Here is a 25,005-nt window from a genome sequence, read left to right as displayed (position 1 = left end):
GGACTTCTTGTGTACATCTGTAATTTAGATTACTTCTACAGCCTACTACCTTAATTTCTGCTTGTCTGAAACTCAGTTTTGGATATAAATTCAAATGTCTTAAGTGCTTGTACCTTTGGCTAGGCACTTTAAGTGATTTGACTTCTCATTCCATTTGTTGGAACATATAAAGCTCTTTGGGGATATCAATCCTATTTCCCCTTTAGTCCCAATAAGTTCAACTTATTAGTGTTCATACTCAAGTCCTGCCATCCAATATGAACTTTTTACTTTACATTTCCCAGAAATAGTTGAGGCCATTGGTATGTTCACAGCAAAGAACACGCAGAGTATCAGGTTGAAGCTGGATGCATTAAGTTTAGGATGCCTTTTGGGATATCTTTTGGATTACCAGTTTTCTCCAAAGGCCAGACTTGACACATTGTTTACATTAGCTAGTTTTTTTCTCCTGGATTTACCCATGAGTTCATGCTATTGTTTTCCCTCGCGTTTTGCTTCATTTCTGTGTCACAGGGTAGTTACTTCAACTTTGCTGTTATCCATTTCATCCCCCCTCAAAGGACAAAATGCAGTTCCAGAGGTTTCTAACTTAGGTTGAAGCATTGTGTACAACCAGTGTATGCGCTTTCACTTTGCTATAGAAATTTTTTATTAATGGAGTGCTTAAAAATGGGGCAAAGACCGACTTAAGACTTTAATAAATCTTGGAAACGACCGAGTGTTTCAGAAGTTAAGTTCACCTTCATTACCCTGTAACACTACCTCCTGTGAGGCTACCTGAGACATATTGTACAATAATTGTGTTCTGGCAGCTGACTCCAAGAAGCTGGTGTTAACCTCTCCTGCTCCCCTGATACATACAGATTATTCCCATTAGAATGGGTTGGTGAATGAAAAGATCATAGTTAATGGGTATTACTTTAATGCAGAAGGCCAAATCCTATTATCCTGTGAAACGGACAGCGCAAATAGTATTTGTGCAAAGGAGCCCCACTGGGACAAGGAGAAATGGAGCCTGCTGCCCACCCCATCCTTCCTCAGCAAAACCTTGCCAGTTCTGCAGCTGGTTTTGTGAGAAAGCGGGGTTGGCCCATGGAGCTTCTCACAGAACATATTTCCGGCAGTTTTTAAAGAAGTTGCAGTGTGTTTTCTATACTTCTGGTACTTTGATCACATTTCCCGCTACCTTTTTCAAATTAATAAGTACATTAGGTGGGTTATGCAGATTACAGTGTATGCATGAAGTTATTTGATATATTATTCACCAACAAATATAAGATAAAAAGTAAGTCTGCATATAATTATCCACAACTGCTGACTGACTCATAATTAACTTTGAAAAATTGCTGGTTTAGGAGATATCATAGATTACAATTTTAAATATAAGGAGCTTCAGAATAGCTCTCACGATCAGCACTAGTACAAGGTATTCAAGGAAGGATTAATTCCCAAAACTGCTCATCAGCTCTATCTCCTGTCTTATCAAATTGTAAATATATTATGCTGCATTAAACTATGAGCATGCAGCTAATTAAAGCAGAGACTGCTTTAATATCAGATACTCCCCCCTTGACACAAGAAAAATGTTCTAAGGACGTACCTCATGAGTGTTAACGAATGAAAGTGATTCCTTTTCAAGTGGTGCTGTGCTCCAACAGCTTTTTTGTTTTTATTTCAGAGACTTTTTTTTTGTTTGGGTTGGGTTTTTGATTTGGTTTCTTTTAAAGAAAAAAAAAAAAGCAGGGGGAAATCCATACAGTCTTTCTGGAGAAACAACTTGGGGAAGGCATTAATTCCATTCATTCTACAGCTGGAATCCCACAGGAACTGACCAAGGGATTGCAATCAAGGATTTACAAATAATACCTGAATGACACACAGCTAAATTTTGGTTCATTTATTAACATTTTAAATATATTCTGATGTTAAATGCTGCAAAGTAAGAAGGCAACCATGCACATTTTTAAAGGAATGCAGTATGAACTTAACTGAAAGATCAGAGAAGCCTAGCCAAGCCAAGAGAGGTTCAGAATCACAACTGAGCATCATTTGCAAAATTGCTTATTTTAGTTGCTTTTCTTTGTTTCAAATTCAAATCAAACTATGCCATTGTAAAAAATCAAGGAAAAAATACCAAAACTATTCATCTATGACAAAAACATAGAAGATATACAGCAAGAAGCCTCTCAGTAAAAGCTAGATTTTTTTAATTATTTGTGTAAGCATCTAAGATTTTTTGGTCACTTGAAAGTTTTCACACCTCAAAGAACTCAAAACATACGATGCTATTAACCTTATTTAGCAACAAAAGACACATATATTTCAAGATCAATAAAAACCCATAGAGGTTTTTGGGAGTTTCTAAATTTCTCTTTCCTTTTTTAAAATTCCTTTCCTTTCCTTTCCTTTCCTTTCCTTTCCTTTCCTTTCCTTTCCTTTCCTTTCCTTTCCTTTCCTTTCCTTTCCCTTTCCCTTTCCCTTTCCCTTTCCCATTCCTTCATCTCTACTTAGGAAAAGTAACCTCAGCAGGAAATCAAAGTGATTTACCAATAAAATCAATAAACATTTGCAGACTGTCGGTAGTGATACTGTTGAGATAAGGTAGGGCTACATCCCTGTTTGATCAATATTTATTTCAGGGCTCATATTTTTTTAATAGAAGTGAATCAGAACAGGGTGGGTTTTTTCCCCTCCTGGCATGGGATTCTGTAGATTTCAGATACACAGAAATTTTATCTGACTTGTTTCATTTAAATGTTTAACAGTTATTGGCATTCACAGGTATCCTGGTTTGAACTAAAAGTTTTTTCCTTCGCTCCCCCCAGGTTAATTTGTTGGCTTTTGGAGTGATTATTTATAAAGTATTTCGACACACTGCAATGTTAAAGCCAGAAGTCAGTTGTTATGAAAATATAAGGTAAGTTGCCATTCAGTACAAATTCTACCTTCTGCAGGTTTAAACACAGAGAGAGATGATAATGAATATTCAAAACTAACAGTTTAATATCCTGAGATTTGTAGAAAAATAAAGATTTTATTTTCTGTTATTACCCTTATAAATATTTGGATTTAAATTTTGCAATCATTATTCCCACTGAACCATACCTTGTATGATAGGCTGTGTGTGAAAGATGCACAAACAAGTGGCTCATATGAACCAGAGGGTAAAGGCTGATGGCAAAGTTAAAGAAGTAATTATCCTTTTTTCTTAAGTATTTTCCACGGCATTTGCCTCTATGCAAGGCAAAACAGAATTCAAATCTATGTCTGAAATGAGACCAAAATATTTGCCTTGAAGTAACAAGTGATAAGAGATTGGAGCCATTCACGTTACTTGGGAAAAGTCTGCAGTAGGACATTATGCTTCTGTGGCACTGGGGGGATGGAGCAGATTCTTTACTTTGCATGCTGCTATGATTTTTCCATCAACTCACTCTCTTTAAAACTGATTTATAGGGACCTTGAAAACCGTTTGTGCAGGAAAAGCTGAAGTGTACTACAGGGAACATTGAAAACAACTTACTGTTTGTGTTGCTTAGGAACACTCCTGCAGTTTCAATGCATTGCACTAGATTTATAGTTAGGATTTAGCAATTGTTTGATTGATTACTTTCTCTTATTCCTCACCTTTCATAGCTTCATGTGGTGACCTGTTTCTAATGAAGTTGAAAATTATTCATTTTCAGGGGAACAGTGCTAAAAATGTCAGCTGTTCAAAGGAAGTCCTGCAATGACTGAGCTGAGAATGAATAAGAAAGTAATCAGTGGCTTCATTTCCAAGACAACATGCTGTAATTTGTGCAAGTCTGTGAGCAGAGCTCTACAGCATCTTGGAAAAAAAAAATTGTAGCCAATCAGTTCCTACAATTTTAAGGCATCAATATGCTGACCCAGGAACTATTTGAGAGTACTTGTGTTCTAAAAGCAATTTCTTTTTTTCTTTTTTTTTTTTTTTTCTTTTTTAAGAGACAGAATTTTAAAAAGAGTCTGGTTTTACAACTGGCACCGTCCTCTGCAGTGAACCTGAGAGGCAGCCTGGGAATCCTTTGATGTCATGCACATGCACTGACCTAAGAGCATACTGAACATTTTTCTGGGTTATTTTTTTGAGGAAGATAGGGGGGAGGAGGAAAAGTGGGGGAATGCTTCATAACAGACATATGTTTTTCCTTGGGGAATTACACTAACAGTAGATTTAAATCAAATCATATGGTGCTGCGGTACACCAGAGAAAACATATCTGAAGATTAAAGAAGCCAGTGTTTTAAGGCCCTCCAGTTTTACTCCTTTGCTCTTCCAAAGTGATTATGTGACTTGGTTCATGCTACAGTACTACAGCACACCCTGAAGAGCAGCCTCTGCACTTGCACTTCTCAGGCCTTTGCAGCTGTGAAAAAATTTCCAAGGCAGCATTCACCACTCGAAGTGGAGGAAAAGGCGAGTAGCATGTGCCTGCATGTTGTTCACTATGTTTTCTTCCTGTCCAGATCCTGTGCCCGTGGTGCCCTCGCTCTCCTGTTCCTCCTTGGGGCTACCTGGATTTTCGGGGTCCTCCATGTGGTCCAAGGGTCTGTGGTTACTGCCTATCTTTTTACAATCTTCAATGCATTCCAGGGGATGTTCATCTTCATATTTCTTTGTGTGCTGTCTAGGAAGGTAAGTATCCTACTCCTTATGACTGTCCCGGTGCCCAGCCCTGAAGCTGAGCTTCTGCCTTCAGTGGAGGCAGAACCTCTGTCCCGTTTTTATGTTCTCACGCATTTTCTCCAGTTTTAAAACTGAAGTATGAAACATGGGAAAATAGGGCTTTTTAACTGTAAAACTGGTTACAGTGTCATTAACCTGATGAAACAATAATGTGTGCAATAAAACTTCCAGTATTTTCAATTAGCAGCAAGACTCACCCACACTAGCCCGGGATGATACTTTCTTCAGTGGTCTGTCCTAAAGTGGGGTGTCAGTCCCACCTTAAAACATCTAGTGACAGAAGCAGTACAAAATTACACATAGACCTATTAATAAATCTATTTCATAACTGAATTCAATATTTTTATTTCAGATTCAGGAGGAGTATTATAGATTGTTCAAAAATGTTCCTTGCTGTTTCGGCTGTTTGAGATAAAGGGAAGGAAAACACCCAAAAGCATCTCAGCAGAAGAAAGAAGAAACCCACATGGTGTTGTTATGGATATTACTGCAAAATATTATATTTTGAAAGTATGAAATGACCCAGTGAGCAGGCATATCTCTTAAATGAATTACTGGTTTTGTACATACATGTGCATTCGTGCAGAACATCTGTATTATTCTGTATACTAACAGTGTACAAAACAAACTGGATCATTGCAAAGCAAATATTAATATAGAAAAGGGAAAGAAACAAATTTCTAAAGAATCTCAAGACTTCAAGACTGAGGCTTTGTTTCTAATATTAAAAATATCTGCAGTTCTTGAAAGCAAGATACCAAAAACCAACTGGCACAGCAGATTTTATGAAGTGCTTTGCTAGTGGAAACACATTCACCATCCTTTTGTAGTAAAAAACTTCATACATTAAGTTGTATGTGGCCATCTGCAGGGAATGGGTTCCATTAAAGAGTCAATAGATAAAGATCTGCTTCAGCCTAGACTTTTGAAAACATTTCTTTTAATTTAAAGTAGATTAAAAAAGGAATTTGTTTAATATTATTCTCTTATCACTCTGAAATATATATTTGTATATTAATCAATCCTTTATTTTTATAACTTCTAAAGAACTGTTTAGATCTAAAGAGCTGAGGTCAGATCTGATACAAGAATGGTGGGACAGTCATTTTATGACTGAAAGATTATTTTGTGAATACTTTGAAAAAGATCTGGTTCTCGTTTTATTTAATTGCCAAAAAGACTGAGATCTGCTTAACTGGCACTATGATTTTGGAGGCTGTGGGAAGAAGATGCTTTCACAGGTTTGTCACTTCATAGATAGTTGGAATCCAGACTTTGTGGGATCAAATTAAAGTGGTAGAAATCACCATGCAGAAGAAGACAGATTTAAATTCGAGGTAACGTGGCTGTGTACCGTGAAAAATTCCAATTACAGCAGTTTTCTCATAGCATCTTTGAGTCAAGCAGTTGTCTTCCTCTGAGGCTCCTGGGTTTGAATCAATCCTGCACTTCACCTTAGGAGTATGTATAGAACTACTAAAATCAAAGGGAGTACCAAGGTGCAAGTTTGGCAGATCAGAGAATAAATACAATGCATCAACCATTCCACCTATGGCATCTGACTTATTTGTAAAATATGCTTCAATTTCACCCTTTTAGCACCCAAATTATGTGAAGTGCTGAGCAATTTCCTGTCCACTTTGCCTTCTCAGGAAGTGTCTAGGATCTCAGATGAAGCCCAGTATTTTTGCCAGTGAGGCACTGTAAATATGTAGTTGTTAATAAATCCCACTGTTGTGTTGTCTGTTAAAATAAAGCACTAGTCTGAATTTTATTTATATTAAAGGAAATCTTTTTTTAGTAATGGTCAACTTTGGTTTTTATCTTTTTTTCCTTATACACAAGGTGCTCATTGTATGCACTGCAATGATAGGCTTCATTAAGTATGTTCCATGCCTGTGTCAAGTTTTTTGAGAAAAAAGTGGTCTATTTTTCAAAAAAATACTAAAGAAATCTCCTAGTCCTTTGAATGTAAAATATGTGAATAAACTGGAGTGCTTTGCTTTCACATTTTGACATTTCCATTCATTTAAATAAATGCAGTGGTAAAAGTTCACATTGTTACATATCATTTGCCCTCAATTATTTGCTGTATTTCCTTTGCTGTTGTATATGTTCTTCTAAGGTTGGGAAATGCAGATACATATTACTTAAAAGAATATTTTTAGAAGGATATCTACCAGCTCATCATTTTTAATCTCCTGCAGAACTGTAACCTATAGTAAGCTGATCTGGACAAAGCATCTCTACTAACTATATAATGACTTCAGCATGCTCAGGGAGATTGAAAAAGTTCCTTGGAAAGAAAATATATCATAAATGTTTAGCTTACAACAGTCTTTGTAATGAAAGAATATCTTTTATAGGAAAACTGCTCTCCTGTCTCTGGGTCAGATCTTCATTGAAACGCTGTTTTCCTTACATACAAGGATGAGTTTTCATCTTTTAATACAGCACATGAAGGGCAGATACATTTTTTAGATTCCCTGCCTCAGACCCTGAAGGATATTGCAACTGTCCTTCCTAGCACATGCAGATGTACTGACAAGCAATTAAAAGGTTTATTTGTCACAGCCCTTAGTTACATGAACCCCAAGCCAGCAGAGAGAGAAGGGCTGACATTGGACATAAATTGAAAAAAGAGATGTTTCAACAAGATATGAGGAAAATCCTTTTCACCATGAGGACAGACAAGTGTTGGAAAGGATTGCCCGGAGAGTTCATACAATTGTGTTAAAATCTTTGGAGGTTTTTAAGACTGCATAAAGTTCCCAGCAACCTGATCTCAACCTGACCCTGCTCTGAGCAGGAAGGTGGATGAGATGACCCTCAGAGATCACTTCCAGCCTGGATTGTTCTATTAGTCTATGGTATCAAATCAGAAAAATAATAATCAGGCATTACTTACAATTTTGTTATGCATACTTGCACTCAAGTGCTAAGCAAACTGTTTTTCCGAAAGTAAATTCATGTGATCTATTTATCAGATCAACTAGCTGACTGGTTTGAAAACTAAGAATTTTGTTTAATACTTTTTAACATTACACACTTTTTAGAGGCCTGTGACATGTCCAGTGGGGCCAACAGGAAAAATAAAAAAGTAAAAACAAATCAGTGATTGACCAGACATACAAAAAGTAAAATGCTAAGGTTTTACTCTGAAAGTAGATGCTCGATGAAGAAATTTTTTTCCATTAAACCAAACAGAAATTTGTGTTCAGTGCTGCATTTCAAGATGTGTTTCAGAATACAATAAATAAGGTACAGACTTGTCTATTCTGAAATAAATATTCTCTCAAAGAATTACAATAGTATTTCAAAGAAAACTGCAATATTATTACCATAGCCATTGGGAGGTTCAGTTTGCTGGAGCTGTGCTAATAAACAGAACTTCTGTGCTCTTTACCTATTGGAATGAAGCAGGTGGTCATTTAAAACAAAGATAAATACTGTGCAAATTTATTTCAGACTTTTCTCCACTCCCCAGTTGTCACAGACCTTCAGCTCAGAACACGGGGATGCTCTGAAAGCCGGGACTTGAGCACCTTGCTGACCACACATAAAAAGCAATGCTGCACATGATTATGTGAATAATCACATAAATATTTTCAGGGCTGATTCCTCCAGCGGCTACACTTCCAGCATCACTTTTCTCATCAATAATTTCACTTTTTATATCTTTATCAGCATAGTTCCTTAAAGGCCAGTTCATAATCACACTCTTGCCATGTGCCAATTAACCCCAGGAGAAGCCCTACCTCCTTCTTTGAAATCTGTACAGATTAGACAAAAAAATCAAAACCCATGAAGTTAAAACTTTCTTTCCTCTGGGAAAAGAGGTGGTAGGAGGAGGGCCACTGGCCAACAGCTTCCTCCAGCCTGTGTTACTCTTTTCCCTTGGTTCTCATGCATTCAGGGCTGAGTTCTGTGAGATTAAGGAAGCAATAATGCCACCTCACCAAAGTCATCCTCCATGCAATTTTTATATAAAATTAAGCCTTTAAGATGGATGCAGACTTGAAAACAGCTGATCATCAATGCACTGATAGTCCATTTAAAAACAACCAAACTGTCAAGTGCAAAGTGCTAAAGCATTTTCACAAGTTGCCTGTCTCCCTGCCAGCTCAGCCCCCACGGCCGGCCGGTGCTAGGGGCAGCCTGTCCATGGAGCTGCAGTCACAGAAGGACAGGACTGCTGTTCGCAGCCTCTGTATCTCCATGACAACACTCCTGAACAAACCTCATGGAGAACCAAGAGCCCTCCACACATCCAGACTTTGCCAGGAGTCAGGTCCACGGCCACGCACAGAGCCTGGAGGCCCTGGAACTGCAGCTTCAAAACACACTGCAAGATGTGACTGATATGAAATACAGTAATGCCGTCAACTTTACTGCTACACAGCAATATTGACAGCAGCAGTCCTACTGGGTCAGAAGAACAGAAAGTATGAAAAAAATTCCATACGTGCCAAAAAGTAACAGTAAAACTGACTTTTGAGAATGTACTTTTTTTTTTTTTCAAGTGGAACAAAAAGTGCTTAAAAAGCACACTGAAATTATCCTGAAACATAAATTATTACTGATTCTATTTATGATAACAGTTATGTTTTCTAGAGGCCTTATTTTACATCTTCCCAATGCAGGGTTGCATTTTTCCCAGAATTCCTTTTCCAGAACTCTCCTTTAAATCTGGCAGAAGCTTTACTTCTACACATGCTGTTTTGCAGCTCCTTAGTTTTTTTCTTGCCTTGCTGGTAAGTGCTCATATTTTATTGTATTTATTCCTCTGGATTCCCAAGGAAAATTGTATTTTCATCAAACATAGGGGAAGCTCCCCTGTTTCCCAAAGCATTGCTGATCATTCTAATTAAAACTAGCTCCAATACTGACCATCAGCCTTCACTGCAGTGCAATAGGCACCTCCCTCCTATGTAAGCCTTTGTATTTATTGTAACTATTTATATAAATGCTGCAGTCAGCTCTGTATCCACATAAACCTAACAGCATTTATATTAATTTTGTAAGACTTTTGTGAGACTGTGCTGAATAATTTAGACAAATCCAAGTTGATTATAAACTGTTCTTCTTTATAATAACTAAGTTTGAAAACTATGTTTTTAAGAGACAACCCAGTTGATTTTGTTAAAATAAGTTATATTTTAATCGGGCAGGGATGTTTTCCTCCTGTGTCTGGCCCACCATTATTTGGTCTAATGGACTGAGTTAAAGGCAACAGTCTTCAAAATCCCATTCCTCTCTCTCTTTGAATGTTTCTGCACTATGCAGACTTCTGGCATCACCTTGGCTTCTGCTGGGTTTCAGAAATAATTGTTGATGATACAGTAAATTTGTTTTCTCTCCCTTGTGTTTAAATCCCAATCTTACAAACACTCATGTATTTGCTCAGTTTTATGCACGACTAAGCCTTTGGCGTTAATGAGGCTGCTCATGTGCATAAAGTTAAGCATATGTGCAAGTGTTGTATGATCAGGGTCTTAGGATGCCAATTTGCAGTAATAACAGATTTGCATAAACTCATGATCCCAAGCACTGGGCTTCCTGCTCATTATCAGTAGTGGAATTAATTTAGCTGTTTTTCATTCCATGATATTTATGAGCCTTTTCTTATTTTTTTTTTAGTGAACTTCAAGTTGTTTTGATTACCAGTCCTCAGCCATTTTTGATTTTGTCCCTGTCATTTAACATATGTGGGGTTTTTCCCTCCATTTACAAGTGCCCACCTTAGCCATGTTAGTATGAGCTCATTTATGCTCAAGATGAAAGATCAGGTCACAATTCTTAAGCTGAAAATATGTTCCATGCTGTGTAAGAGATCTGCAGAAATACCAATTGCAAATACCCAGCTAGGACTCATCAAAATCCTGTGCACAAGTCATGGCTTCTCTCGTCAAGGGGTTAGGCCCTAAATGAGGTGAGCAGCAGCTGTAACCCATTTAGTATGGATGCCAGCTAAGGGAGAGGCAGCTTCTACTCCTCTCTGGCAGGTGGGTCGCACTGAAGCAGAAAAAAGTAAAGTATATCCTCACTGAAATTACAGTGCATGTCCTACTGAAGGATAATCTCCCTTCTGATGCTCAGCTCTGCTTTGTCTTCATTATGATTGACACTTAATACCTATAATACAACTCCTAAAGACTCTGGGGCTTGATTCCTCATTCTCAGAAGCAGTACTGCATTCACTCCCTCTCTGAATGGATGGGGCAGGAGCAGGTGTCCACCCTTCCCCGGCAGGTACTGATGAGGACACACCTACCCTGAGACCCTCCCTCTGTGGTGCACCCAGCTCCCACAGCTGACCTGCAGTTCCCAGTACAGCTGAGAGTTCAGCTGAGTTCTTCCAGCCCCCAGTACAGCTGAGAAGGCTGGAGTGCAACATTTGGCTTTGGAGTGAGCAAGGGATAGCAGTGCTGCCATGGGGAAACAAAGGCAGAAACAGTGATACTTGGCGAGTAGCAAAACAGAGGCATGAATGCCTCCTAACCCTAATATTTTGAAAGAGGGGGGAGAAAGATAAATGAATAAATTCTGCTACAAAATAGATAGTTGAGAGCTATCCTCTAGAGAACCTCATGGTTCCCTACCTGAATAACTCTACATGCCAGAAGGAAAGGGGAGTAGTGCTGGCAAAGAGGAGGTGGTAGGACTCATAGGAGGCTCGGGGTGTGGGGGCAGCACAAACAGATTATGGATTATTGGGAACATGAGAGTAGCATCAAATGGTAATTCTGTAAGGATGTCTTCCCTGAAGCTAAACAAAAGTGAAAAAAAAATCAACTGATCCTTGAAACAACTCCCAATTACATCCTATATGTTATCTTTTTAATGAATTATTTCTGGACTAAAAATATTATGCATTAATGAATCAGACATCATAATCTTGCATGAAGATCAGGAAAAAGTTTACAGTAAGAGAGAAGAAGGGAAAGACCCTGTGGTTCTGCACAGCTTTCATGAAACCATGTGAGCCTGTGAGATCTGCTTATGCTGTTGCATGGCTTGAATGGTCTTGTTTAGTTGTTTTTTCTCCTTTAAAACTATTGTTTTCTTCAGAAAAACATTGTGTGCATGGAATACATGTGCTGTGAGCTACAAATGAGTAGCATTTTTCTGAATCTGGCAACCTTGGGCTGCCTCCATTTCAGAGATATTTTCTCTGCATATGTTGTGTGTCTGTGCAGAGAAGGATGAACAGAAATGTGCTTTCTGGTCATGCATAGTGTACAATAGTTACATAAAACCATGTCTTAAAGTAAACTATCCTTTCAAGGCGTCAGTGTTATCTTAACTACTTGAATGACCAAAAAGTTAGATTTTCTCTAGTATGTACCATCTACGTCAAGCCCATACAGAAATCATCCCATGTTTTGTGGCTATTCTATTTTAGGCCTCCTCCCCAGACCAAAATCAAAGCAATGCTAATGGAGGATGGTACAAGTGACAGTTGTACCAAGCCTCTTTTCTGCCCAAGAACGGCTGTGTGAGGTGAACAGTGAAGCAAGAACCTCTTCTCCAAGCCCAGCACAGTGCCAGTGCAGGCTGACCTCAGAGGTTTTACCTGTCAGGTTCTGCATATATGTGATAAGGACTGGTTGACAAAACAAATGTCCTCTCCTGGAGTGCAGCCACGTTTCAGGTCTCCCCTTTCTACATAAGACAGAGAGGAAGGGATTTTGTGACAAAGGCATGCTCCAGAGGTGGCTCTCAAGTATGTTGAATAGAGGTGTTGAAAAATTCTGTCCACTTTGATGACAAAAGCAGCGGCTGAGGTGTGTTCTGGGTCAGGTTATTTTGGGCACTGGTTGTAATAAAGGTACTGGAATAGCAGGGCAGATTCCAGGATAGAACCAGAGCCTGGCTGGGGCAGGCAGCTGTGCCTGTGCTGTCAGCACAGAAGGAGCCAAGTGGGATGCAGGGACAGTGCTGCCAGGCCCATTCCCAGTGTGCCAGCACAGCAAGGCACCATGCTGTGGGCCCTGGGGGAGCAGCAAAAGCCAAGCAGGAGGCTCCCAAGGAAAGCTGCACTGGAATTCTGTGACAAGGGGGAGGGGGAGAAGGAATGTTCTTGGTAATAAAGATGTTCTTGGTAATAAAGCTTCGTGTTCAGCATTCTGTGAGGACATGTTCTCTGTGGTCTGTACCACTGGCACTGTTAAGAGTGCTTCCACAGGTTCTTGGGATTTCACAATTCTTTACTTTAGGGACACTGCATTTCTAGTTGTAACTCCCACATCTGTCCCTAATGAGGGCAGCAAAACTTTGGAGATTTCTGAAAGCCAGCTGGAGCCACAGAGAGCAGTATCTCTGGAGGCCAGCCCAGGAGGAAGGTATTAACCCTCTTAGTGCTGGTGGAGAAGCAGGAAAGCCTGAAGTACTAAACAAATGAGTCTCTGTGTGGCCCAAACCTTAACTGCAATTACTTTCAGTACAGCATGCTTTTTTTGCCAGCCCAGGCCCTTGAACACACAGCCACAAGAGGAGTGCACAAAGAGGCTTGGCTGTCTCTTTGCAGGGGCTGGAGCACAGGTCTGCAAGGGCACAAACAGCAGCGAGGAGCATCCCATTGTGTCCCACCTTCTGCAAGGCAGGAACTCTCCTTTCTGGAACAGCTTTGCTCCCCTACCAGGGGCTGCTCTCTGAGGCTGCATCTGAGGGTGGCTTCCAAGCTCTGGCTTGGCTCTTGCAGACGCTATTCCTGTAACAGACAAGCTGCTCCTCTGCCACGTATTTGTTTAAATGGGTTCAAAAGTTCTCAGCTTCCTGACGACTTTTTTTCCCCCTTTGTTTTATACCAATCAGTTAATTTGCTAACATCACCCTGCATATCTTCTGATCTTAGGCAAGCTGGCCGGGTTTACTGGTGCCTTTATCGCCACATTACAGCCAGCAGGGAGGAATGCAGGTCAGAAGGGAAATAAGAAGGGACGGCTCTTTTGAAATGGGGAGGAACAAGGTCAGGGTTGTGGGGCAAACAGGAGAGGGTGGAAGTGCAGAAAAGGGATGTACTTTAAAAACAAACTCATGCTGCACTAATCCAACTGCTATTCAGCTTTATCCCCTTCTGCTTATACATTGCTAGATATCTCCTTTTATCTTCCTTTGTCTCTTTTTCTTATTCTGTCTATTATAAAGTCTTCACGAAACCACCTATTTTTGTTATACATTTTATAAAATGCTCTGAGTATTTCACAACACACTTTTATTAACTTCTGATCAAGAAGTCTGTTTCAAATGAAAACATTAGAACCGATCAGAAATGGGAACATTTTTCACAAAAGGTGATGGTTTTTTTGTTTTGAGAACACTTTACTTTTTAGTCAGAATTTTTGTCCTAGCCAACAAAGAGGTTTTTTTTATCTCTTTCCCAGTTACTCCAGATTTACAAGAGTGAGAATGAAAACAGACTGCAATTTTTGTCCTCATTACAAAAGGCACAGAGATTTAGAAGAAAAAGATTCATTGAGCAGTTATATTAGAATAAAATTGTGCTATTTGGCTTTGGTAGCTTTGTGCTTGTTTATATCAGTGGATTGATCAGAGACACTCATATTTTGTTTTTTTCCACTGCTCTGCATGTCCTTCTTGAACAGGACAGTCCTGCTTTATCTCTCACAATGTTCTTCCAGGTCATGGTTGAGCACAGAGGCATGACCATGAGGAAACTTGCCTTTACTTCTGCCAATCACATGCCAGTCGATAAAGAGAAATCCATTTTCTTTCTACCTAGCACTAAAGTGGAAAAAGAAAGGTTCTCTTTTCTTTTTTTCCTTTTTTTTTTTTTATGTGTGTGTGTGTGTATGTGTGTGCAGCAAAGCAAACAAAAGTTTAAAGTAAACTTTTTCAAATAACTTTTTCCTGGCAGAACTTTCTCTGCCTTCTGCTGGCTGAAGGGCATTGTAATTCATGCAATAAAAGGGGAAAAGATCTGCTGGTAGAGATTGTTTACTTTAAACTTCTGTTTGTTTTGCCTCCACTCCGGGAAAGAATGTAATATTTCTATAAAGCTCTGGGTTTTTTTTTTTTTTTTCTTCCTTTGACTGACTTGAGCACTGGAGAAAGCACCCGATAAACAAACAGGAAACCAAAGTACTTTTCATCCCTGTAGGACAGAAGTAGCATGAACTGCAAGCTGCTTTTAGCTGATCCTCTTTGGGAGTGAATGGATGTTACCTGGAAATAACCCATATACTTGGGTCAAAATTTTCAAACCAGTCTCCTAAACCCAAGCACCCCACTGAAATCTGTGATGGAGTTACTAAACCACTTCCTAAACCACTTCAGATAATTTTTTTATAAATTAAGATACATAAGCACCAAACAGTGGGTGTAATCAGTGGTCACCATTTGTGGAAATACTGCCAGTTTGAAGAGCTGGGTTTCAGACCCAGTTTCCAGGCTGACAGAGCAGATGTGCAGTTCTAGGAGCTGGTCCTTACATGGAGACAGAGGTCCATCAGAGGTGAAAGTGCCACACTGGTTGCAGACCACTAGCAGTGATTTGAGGTGCCTCATCACTTTGTGGGCAGCAGCTCACAAGTTGCCCACCATAAAGCACCTGGAAACTGAGTTTCACTTTTCCCTTGTCGCTTGCTGTGGACTCTGCGTGTGTCTGTCTATTTTCTCCTTACTGAAAGAGGCTGAGGCTGAGAACATGGAAAGGGTCATATGGTCAAAATGCTCAGTCCAGAGTGATGTCTTTTAGGGTGGTGTGGTACCTGATATATTTTTTTCTCATATATATGAAATAGTTTAGAAAAAGAGGAGCACAGAAATAGTCAGTCCTTTTAACAGAGATGTGATTAGGAAGACAATTACTATCATTGTGTGCTAGATTCAGCATTTCTGGGAGAGGTAACCTACACAGAGTTGCATAATAACAGAGCAAAGGTTGTTTTTTACACTCTTGATTCGTAGCAAACTGCAATGGTGACACTGATCCACTTATCCTGAAGTGCCTTGTAACCCAGAGCAGTGGGTCCAGGTAGCATGTGCTCCAGCTCCTGTAAGGATTCAAATCTAAACCTCTGACACTTTGGGAGTGTTTGCCAGAAACCTGCCCATGAGCAGCACAGAAGGGGTATGCTTTCCTGACTAATCTCAGCTGCTGAAGCAAGAAATCATGGGCCCAAGAGATGCCCAAATGTCTGTCCCTTTGGAAGTGCCTGAGACAGTAGGTGGAAGCCTGTGCTCTAACAGCTCCTTCCAAAACTTCCCCCACCTCCTCATTTATCACTGCTACGGCTGAGCAGCAAAAGAGCAGGAAGAGCGACAGAACAAAAACAGCCCTGAGACTGGAGACCAGGAGTCAGGGCTGCTTCTTGCTGCTGTCTCAACTGTGCAGCTTTACTGACAGGCAAGTGCTCCAGCTTTCTTACCCACAAAGATGTGTCAGGGAAGGCACAAGCAATTCTTCCCCCTCCCTTTCTCTTTCTGCTAGAAGAGTAAAGTTGACACTATGATGTTTTTGAGGCACTCTGTGCTGATGGTCACAGGTGTTCACCAGCCTCCCCCTTCAAACTGTGCCAGGCAGGGGACTTGGGTGCCACTCAGAAACACATCCCCATCTACCTGCTCCTCTCTGTGCAAATGCACAGGCAGAGCTGAAGGTGCCTGCACAGCTTGGATTCAGGCAGGAAGACATCTGGGGTTGCAAGAAAGTGCCGAGAGCAGATTTGGGGGTCCTGATATTGGGAGTTGATCTTTAAAAATCTTGGTTTACCTTAAGCTTCTGTAAGATCTGACCCTAAAAATTGATCTAGAAAGTGTTAGATTTATTTCAGCAATATGGGCTCCATCCCCAGGATATTCAGGAACATAGATCTTCAGAGCCAGAAAGGATTAAAAATTTCCACTCCTATGTAATGAAAAACTAAGAACCTTATCCGAAAATGTCTGCCTCAAGCTCTCAGCTTGTGGCAAAATATTGCAAGAGTCTTAAAATTCCAGGATCTTGAGAACTCTTGCCCATTCAGCTTCTTTCTCTTTCTCCAGTCTGCCGCAGTTCTTGAATAAAAAGCTCCTGCAAATATGTATGTAAATGTGGGGCATTTTACAGCATGCTTGCAAGGCAGCCAAACGGGTCAGGCCTTTGAGGAAGCATGAATAGGTTAGGATTATAATTCATTGTAATGTCATGGCAAGCTGCAGTTTCAAAGGCCTAAGTTCTCCAATTTTATCCAATAAAAAATTTAAAGAGACAAAAACCCAATTTGTTTTATAATCAATAAAATGTACAGCTTCTTTATCTTATTAGAAGAGGCTGTCAGTTGCAGTCAACCATTGTCAACAGGCTGCTGCTTGATCTATCAGTAAAACAAATCATTACAAGGAACACAGCACTGCTGCTGTGGCTTTTGTGGTGTTTCTAATGAGGACTGGCAATACCTCTATTCCATTACAAGATTTGAAAGTGAATTTGTTGGAGACACACCCAGGCTTAAGGTAGGAGAGGAAGGTTTAAAAATAATTAACTGCGCTGTTCCAAATAACTCGATAGATTAAGGATTCATTCACAAAAAAGCAATTCCTTGCCTCTGTGATTGGTATTTAAATCTAGGGTGGCATTAAGTGCTGGTCTGCTTCAGCCTAAGCTTGGGACTGCACAGGATTAGAGGGCACGCATGGCTGCTCTCGTGTGGGGTAGCTGAGAGGAATGAAGTGTCTGAGCTCTGAACAAAAAGAGACAGGAAGGAGGAGAAAATATGACCACATGGGAGGGGGTGAGGGGCTGTTTGGCAGCTGTTTTGCACCATGGTTGTGGCCATCCCTGTATGCAGTGGCCCTGGAGCTCATGCTGGCACCAGCACTGTTGCATCCCTGAGGCACAGAAGCTGCACAGCCCTGGAAAGGGGACCCCTCCCTGCCACACATGCACTGCTGCCCCAGGCCCTCCACAGCTGTCCTGTGTGTTTCTGTTTTCCTCCCTGTAGGTGCTGGGCCATATAATAAGGTGATGAAGGTAAGGCAGGGCAGGCTGAAGCCATGGACATGGCTTCTTCAGGCATGTTTCCCTCTTAGGAGCTCCCCCAACTCCATGGCATCCCTTCTGCAGCACCATGGCTGCTCACCAAATCCAGCTGCTGACACATGAGGGTCAGGACAGGATTTCCTCCCTTTCAGACCAGACAGAAAACGTGCAGCCTTGAGAGAAGGGATACCTTGGGATTAAAAGAGATCTGAGGCTGAGATGATAAATGTGGGACAAAAGCTCCTGTGAAAGGCACCTTCCTAATTCAAAGGTAACGCCAATGGAAGTCATACCCTTAGGTCACATAATTCCTGAAATAATCTACAAAGTAGCCCAGTAAATCAAGGAGAACAGATTTGAAGCTCTTCCTCCACCTCAGACTGCTTTTTTAGGCACTAAGCTCATAAGAAAAAAATCTCATCCACCTGGCAAAATACAGGGGACTGGAAACAGCAGCAGCTCTGCTGAGTCTCACCTGCAGTCTTTGCTTTAGGGTGGGAGCGCACATGAAACAGAACAGGTAACTCTGTGCCTGGGAAAGGGATGCCCTGGGAAGGGAATGCGGACAGTCAGCAATGCCCAGGGCATGTCTCACTGAGGAGCCAGGTTTGGGATCCCCCTCCGCAGCTTTTGGAGCTGCTTCAGAAGCTGCTTGAAGCTGGATGGGACCCAGAATTGTCAAGAAGCTGAGTAGCCTCTCACAGTCCTGCTGCGAGCTGATTATCACATCTAACAAAATAATGTGCTGGAACAAATAACACTTCAGGCTCTGTTGTTTCAGGTGAAACTTAGTCCTACTAAGTATAAATTTATAATAAGAGCCACAGCCTTATGAGTTTCCCAACAGCCAGATTTAATTCAAATGCATAATTCAGACCCTTACAGGGACATTTTCATCTTTGTACGCTGGAATTTAGGGATTTACACACATCATTCCCATTAACACTAGTAGGAGTTACAGTATGCACACATACATTCCCCTCTCCATGCAGGCATCTCCCCTGGGGATAATAACTGCGCTTTAAATTCCCCTTCCACGATGGTTTGCGGCGATGCTCAGCCATGAGCCTCCGCTCCCTGCAGCGAGGGGTCCCTCCCCCGCGGCACGGCCGCCTCCCCCGCGGGACACTCACGACAGACGCTGCTGTCGGCGATTGAAGGCCGGGAAGCGCCGCTCGGCTCCGCCCCGCCCCGTCCCGTCCCGCGCAGCCGAGCGCGGCCGAGGCGCGGAGCCCGAGTGCCACCTGCCGGGAACGCGCCGCCGCCACCGCCCGGCCCCGGCCCGAGACCGAGGGGGTAAGGTTTGGGGCCGGAGCAAGGGAGGTGGGGTAGCGTCGGGTGGATGCTTGGCTGGGGAGGAAGAAGAGAGCACGTATTGGAATTCCCTCCAATTCCACGCGGAATTCATGTGTGTGAAAAAAACAATTAGGCATAGGTTTGTTGGAGTAGTTAGCTGAAAGAAAATGTGAGCTGACCTTATTCTGTTTCTTGATTTTTTTTTAATTTTTTTTTTTGCAGTCATTAAGAGCACTGCTGCAAAACCTCTATGAGGCACTTCACTTTAAAAGGATTTAAGCTGATGTTTAAACAAGCTGCCCAATCAAGGCCAGGAGCACCGCAGAATATCCTCTCTGGAAGTGTACTCATTATACTTCATTGCATTTGTAGCGTTTTGGAAACGCCTGCTTGTCTTAACAAGATCTACTCATATAAAATGCGCCTTTAGCATAACTGTAGTGGGGAAGAAAGGCCATAAATATTGCACTGTGGCTGACCAAAATATATCCATGGTGTCCTGTTCCCTTTTTAGCAAGTTTGAAGTCGACTCTGTTGAATTTAATAGACTGATGCTTTTACAAAGCATGTGTGACAGATAAACTGGGTTATGTAGAGGTTGACAGGGCAGTTGCTTTTGAGTTTTTTAGGGTTGTTTTTTGACGCTGGAAGCTTCAGTGATATTCAGTGCACTGGTGGCTGCAGTGCTCCTCTCACAGGCCTGCTTTGCTGTCAGAGTCAGGGCAGGCTGGTGCCAGCTTGCACAGCACAGAGGAGCTGCAGGCAGAGTCCCCCTGATCTGGACAGCCCTGCCTTGTGCCTAAAGCTGGGATGGTAACATTACCTTTGCAGCAGTCTGACTGCTGAACTAGTCTTAACCACGGTTCTGTCATGAACTCACAAGTATAATTCTGTTGTGTTTATGGATTACTAATAAGAATTTACCATCACTCTGTATCTAAAAGGCATGACCCAATTTTTTTTAGTAGTTGTGTTTTAACCTAAACTGGACTGTAAAGCTGCAACAATTTTGTCAAGTTTTTCTGGCTCCTTTGAAGATCTGTTCTCATAGAACTACCAAGTGGTACTTGGAAAAGGTGTGTCCCTTTTTCCATGGGGACACACACACACCCCAGAATTCACTCGTTCTTCACACTCTGGGCTTCATTTTTTCATGAAAGCTAAAAATTTGGTTTTCTGCATAATTCTCTATCTGGAAACAGAAAATCTTTGCTAATAAATCTCTTGTATATGCTGTGAAATGCTGGTGGATCTCACAGCTCATTGCAATTATGTGTATTTTAGATCAGAGAAGTGATGGCTTATACTTAGGGGCTCTGCAGAGAGTGTTGCATGTTATGCTAGCGACACAGCTTTGGCTGCAGGCCCTGATCCAAAGCCAGCTGCAATCAAACAGTCAAAGGTCATGTCTCCACAACAGAAAGAAGTTGTAATTGTAGCTTGTCCCAGGATTACCCTTGGTGGTTTAAGCCTGCCAGCATGAGAAGTAATAACACACGCAAACGTGTAGTTGAGAGCTACCAGAATACAAAGGCCTCCAGTGTGGGCGGGTGGTGCCTCCTGGAGCCCATCGCCCTGCATGGGCAGGAGCAGCCCAGGTCTGTGACAGCGCTGGGCCACCACTGTACCCCAACACCTGCAGAGCCGCGTGGCAGCCCTGCTCACAGGGCCATCAGCCCCTCCAGCCCCCACCCTGCTGCCAGGACACCGTGGCCAGGACGAGCCTCCTCCCCCAGCTCCAGCTGCAGTCCCCCCTGAGTCACGAGTGCCAGGAGTGCAGGCCACGAGTGCCAGGACAGGTGTCCCAACTGCCCTTTGTCCCCAGACCAGGACAAGGCTGTCACATACTGCCGGAGCAGCTGCTGGAAAGGGATGACTGGTGCTAGCTGCCATTAGGGGGAGAAAAATCTGATCTCCATAGCCTGGGGGATGGCCCGAGCTTGAGAACATGAATGAATTTTCAGAAAAAGACATAGGAGATCCTTTAAAAGAATTTTAAAATGTATTACTCGCATAAAGATATACGTGTAATATATATAGATGTCTCTAGAAAAATTTTTCAGAATTTTCAAGATTTTTTGAAGGTCCATAATTTAGGGTTCCAAACTATTATTTCAAACCTGCCTTGTTTTAACAGGATGGGAATTCTTCTTCCAGCAGTGAGAAGTAGAAAGAAAAAGTCACTGAGCTGTACCCTTTCCATTCCTGTGTCCAAACTTTTCCTCTTGAAAGAAAGTTTCTCATTACCATATCTCTAAGTAGTTAATGTTCAGAGTGTATTTTATTGTAATAGATTGAGAAAATGGCAATGGCTCTATATCATTATGCAAAAGTAAAGGGATCTCATACTACTACTTTAAAAATGCAGAAAATATCATGTATTTCTGCAGTGTCTGCCTTATGGTTTGCTGGGAACAAAGTCACTATTTTAGCTCAGTATCTATGAATGCTGTTGGGTCACCCTGAAATTTAGGAGAGTGAGAGGAAGGAAAGAAAACAAAGGTAGAAAAAAAGAAAAGGAAAGAAGCTTTGCATTGCTGCACTTTCTTGAAGGCAGACTTTCAGCAGATCACTTTGACCTGTCTCCTGTCTACCTGTCAAAATGATTATTTGTTCTTTCACAGCGCCTAGAACAATTGCAGGGTAAGGGTTTGTTTACTCTTTTGCATCATATTGAAATCATTTACTTTTATAATAGTGGACAGCTGGAAAAGGGGTTAGGGAATAAGAACAAAAATTAAGAGGACTGGCAAGAAGGTGAAGGATTTAAGACAGGGAACCAACCAGTTTTAATGCTTGAGATGATATAACAAACTCTTATTGAACAGCAAAGACAAGCATATAAGTTCTGTAGCTGTAAAGTAAATTACAGTTTTAAACAAATTTCTTTCTCTCACTAGAACAGGAATAAACATGAGCAGATATGTTTGTCTTTTTCCCACACCTTTATCAGAATCAAAAACCCAGAGCAAGGAAAGTTACTATCATCCGTCCCTGATGTACAACATGTATCTATTAAGTGAACTTCTGAAAAGCTCATTTAAATGCTCTGGTCTCTGCTCTTAGCCATTATATGTGCTCAGTCCCATGTAAGCCCTTGAAAAGCACAACAAGAGCGCTTTTGCAAAACCTCCTCTCCATTTCCCAGAGTTGTTTTTTTCCAAAGCCATTGTTTTTTTTCTCCTGAGTATAATACCATTGTTTTTATCTTGCTGCACTGTTTCTTAGCAGAAGAATGTTTTAAGAACAATAACATAACATTTAGGAATAATAACCCCCTTGTCTCACGCTGGCTCTGCTGCTCTTACTCACAGAGCCACACGTACTGTCTGCAACCAAAAGACAATACCTAAGAATGAACTTCAGAGAATAACAAGTATTTCTATTTTCTCAGTGTTGCCACCAGGGGCATTGAGTCTTTTTTGGTCCAAGTGGGATAGCTCTGTATGAGCCTTAGTAGCAATTTGTTTCAGAAGATTTCCAATTAGTCATGGATATTTTTCAATAGCTGGGGCATGTTGTGCTTGGTGGCACACTCAGTACAGAGGAATCTCTTTTTGTTCTGAAACTGCTATTTGCACTTTTGTTTGTTTTACCCCAGTTTTCTTATTAGAATACAAAGTGAGCCATTGTTTCCACTTCTTACCTAATCTTTCCATAATTACAAAATCATTGGGTTGGTTAATGTTTGGGATTTTTTTACCAGAAAAACAAAATCCCCCATAATGTCCTTACAATTATCATGCCAAGGGAACCTTACTTTACAAATTTCTATGCAAATATAGACATAGCTGGGATATGTGCTTGCATTTGAGCAGTTATCTATAATTCTTCTTTAGTTGAATCAGGATTACCTGCTCACAAGGGCCCAGCATCAGAGAGTTAACAATACTAACTTATGCTAAATTAATATTTCAGGATTTTTTATAAGTGTTCATTGATATTTGGGTTGATTTTCCTTTTCCTCCACCTGGAAGAGAGGACTTTGTAGTTCCTGTGCATACAATGCTTGTCTGTAGTCCCCTCCTCAGAGCTCCTGACATGTTCCAATTTCTGGTCAGGCCCTATAAAAAGAATCACAAAAGTCTGTGCAAATATTTCATTTACTTTATTCACAGAGCAGGTATATGAGAACACTAAAGCTATATGCCCTTATTGATTAGGTTTTAGTGAAATCAGAGTAGAAATTCATGTACCAGCTGATTTTCAGACAGCCACTAGCACAGAGCAATTCACTGATGGATGTCACCAAACAGAAGGTCACACCACAGCATATGCACTTGGTTGTGCTGTGCAGTGACTTCATTTGTATGCAGCAGGGACAGTGAAGCATGGGGCTGCCTCTGGAGGGAACAGTCGATTCTGCAAACATTTATGACACTGCAGACTAGTCCAGGGAAGTTTACCTTGCCCTTGTCTTTGTAAAATGTTTTGTCGATCAAGGTTATCTGGTCAGAGCTTTCCTGGAGTCTCAGCACAGCCAGTTCAGGGAGCAAAGGGGTGGAGGGACATTAGAGAGAGTCTTTATAGTGCAACTTGTGGAACAACTTTCAGAAAAATCACTGTACCAGGACTTGTAATTTCTGATCCCATTTTCCACAGATTGCTTTGGACAAACAAGAAAACTTTAGCCTTTTTGTTTCTTGCCACAGCTCATGAACAGGATGCAGATGTTCTCTCTCCACCATGTGTGGTCATCCCATTAATTCATCCTGGTGTGCATGGGACCTCAGTTGTAACTTGGGTCTGTAGGTATAATTTTATATTATGTTGAATAATGAACACATAAATAAACTCTTATTGAATGTTTGTCTGAATGAATGGCATGAGCAAAGGAAAGGAAAGGTGGATTCCTGTCTGCACTGCAGCTTTGGTGGAGGTGAAATCTAACCCTGGGTTTTCCACAACCCAGATTTTGTTTCTGCTCCGTTTTATGAAAGGTGCCATCATTACTTGTTCTTCTCTTTCTTCTATTTTAGCAGTGATCTCTATGAGTCAATCCCTCTATTTTCAAGTACTTATTTTATTTTCTAAATTCTCAGAGAATATGTCAAATCAAAGCTTAAAAAAAACCAGCTAAAATAAGCATTTTTATTTAATCCCAGGCAATATTTGTTTCAAATGTGGATAATAATAGGAAAAAAAATTAGGTTCAGGTGGACATCAGATTTCTTGGGGACTTTAAAGAAATTTAAGTGGTGAATCAGAAAAATGAATTATTTTCGCCGGTCTTTTCTTTAATCTTTATTCATACTACCTACAGCAAGTCTGTCATTCATTTCTCTGCCTCTTTTTTTTTTTTTTTTTCTTGTACTTGTTCATCTTCTCCCAAGATCACCCAGGATCATCTGTAAGAAGAGTTATCTCAGGTTTACATTTTCAGATGTACTGCTTGTTATCTTGCAATCCGCAAACAAACAATCTTTTGTATCTCCTCTGTCTCACTGATGTCAAATGCTAAAGCAAATAGGCCAGAGGAGCTTCTCTTAAATATAGTTTCAATGACAAAGGGGGATCTACTTATTTGCATTTTAATTTATTGTTTTCCTGAGGAAATAAAGTTACTGTTTGCTAGGTTTTTATTGGGTTTTGGTCACAAAAGATGGATTTTTCAATATAGCTTGGTTGGTTGGTTGGCTGGTTTTTTTGTAAACCAGCAGAGGTTTTCTGGTTGTTGTTGTTGTTGTGCAAATTGTTATAACCAGCCATTCCAAGTACCATGATGACACTGAGATAGAAATAAGTGTGTCCAGGGAGCCCAGGGTGTTTCTCCTGGGTGAAACCTGCTCTTGTCTGACCTGCGGTGTGCAGAGCTGTGCGTGGGTACAGGTTGCTGCATAGAGACAGCAAATTTGGCTGGAGAGGAACTAAAACAGCAAAAGGCACACACATACCCATGCTTATGTGGAGACTCTGAGCCAAAATAAGGAGGAGGTAAAAAAGGAAAATGTGCTTAAGAGCAGGTGTCTTTCAAGGAAGGAGTCCGCAGCAGTGAGGAAAGGGACACACAAGAGAGA

At 41.0% G+C, this 25,005-nt stretch overlaps 1 protein-coding gene across 4 annotated transcripts in view; it reads left to right on the top strand.

Annotated features, from left to right (window-relative positions):
* ADGRL4 (adhesion G protein-coupled receptor L4) overlaps positions 1-6,771 on the top strand; it is a 73,895-nt gene extending 67,124 nt beyond the window's left edge. For all 4 annotated transcript variants that reach the window (XM_038144151.1, XM_038144152.1, XM_038144153.1 and 1 more), the window contains 3 exons: positions 2,826-2,917; positions 4,488-4,656; positions 5,060-6,771. In XM_038144151.1, coding sequence (XP_038000079.1) covers positions 2,826-2,917; positions 4,488-4,656; positions 5,060-5,122 — 324 coding nt within the window. In that variant the 3' untranslated portion in view covers positions 5,123-6,771. The remainder of the gene's footprint in view (positions 1-2,825; positions 2,918-4,487; positions 4,657-5,059) is intronic.
* The last annotated feature ends 18,234 nt before the right edge of the window (positions 6,772-25,005 follow it).

The sequence above is a fragment of the Motacilla alba genome, chromosome 8 (assembly GCF_015832195.1).
Source record: "Motacilla alba alba isolate MOTALB_02 chromosome 8, Motacilla_alba_V1.0_pri, whole genome shotgun sequence".
Taxonomy (NCBI): Eukaryota; Metazoa; Chordata; class Aves; order Passeriformes; family Motacillidae; genus Motacilla; species Motacilla alba.
This window is presented reverse-complemented; position numbering and strand designations above follow the sequence as displayed.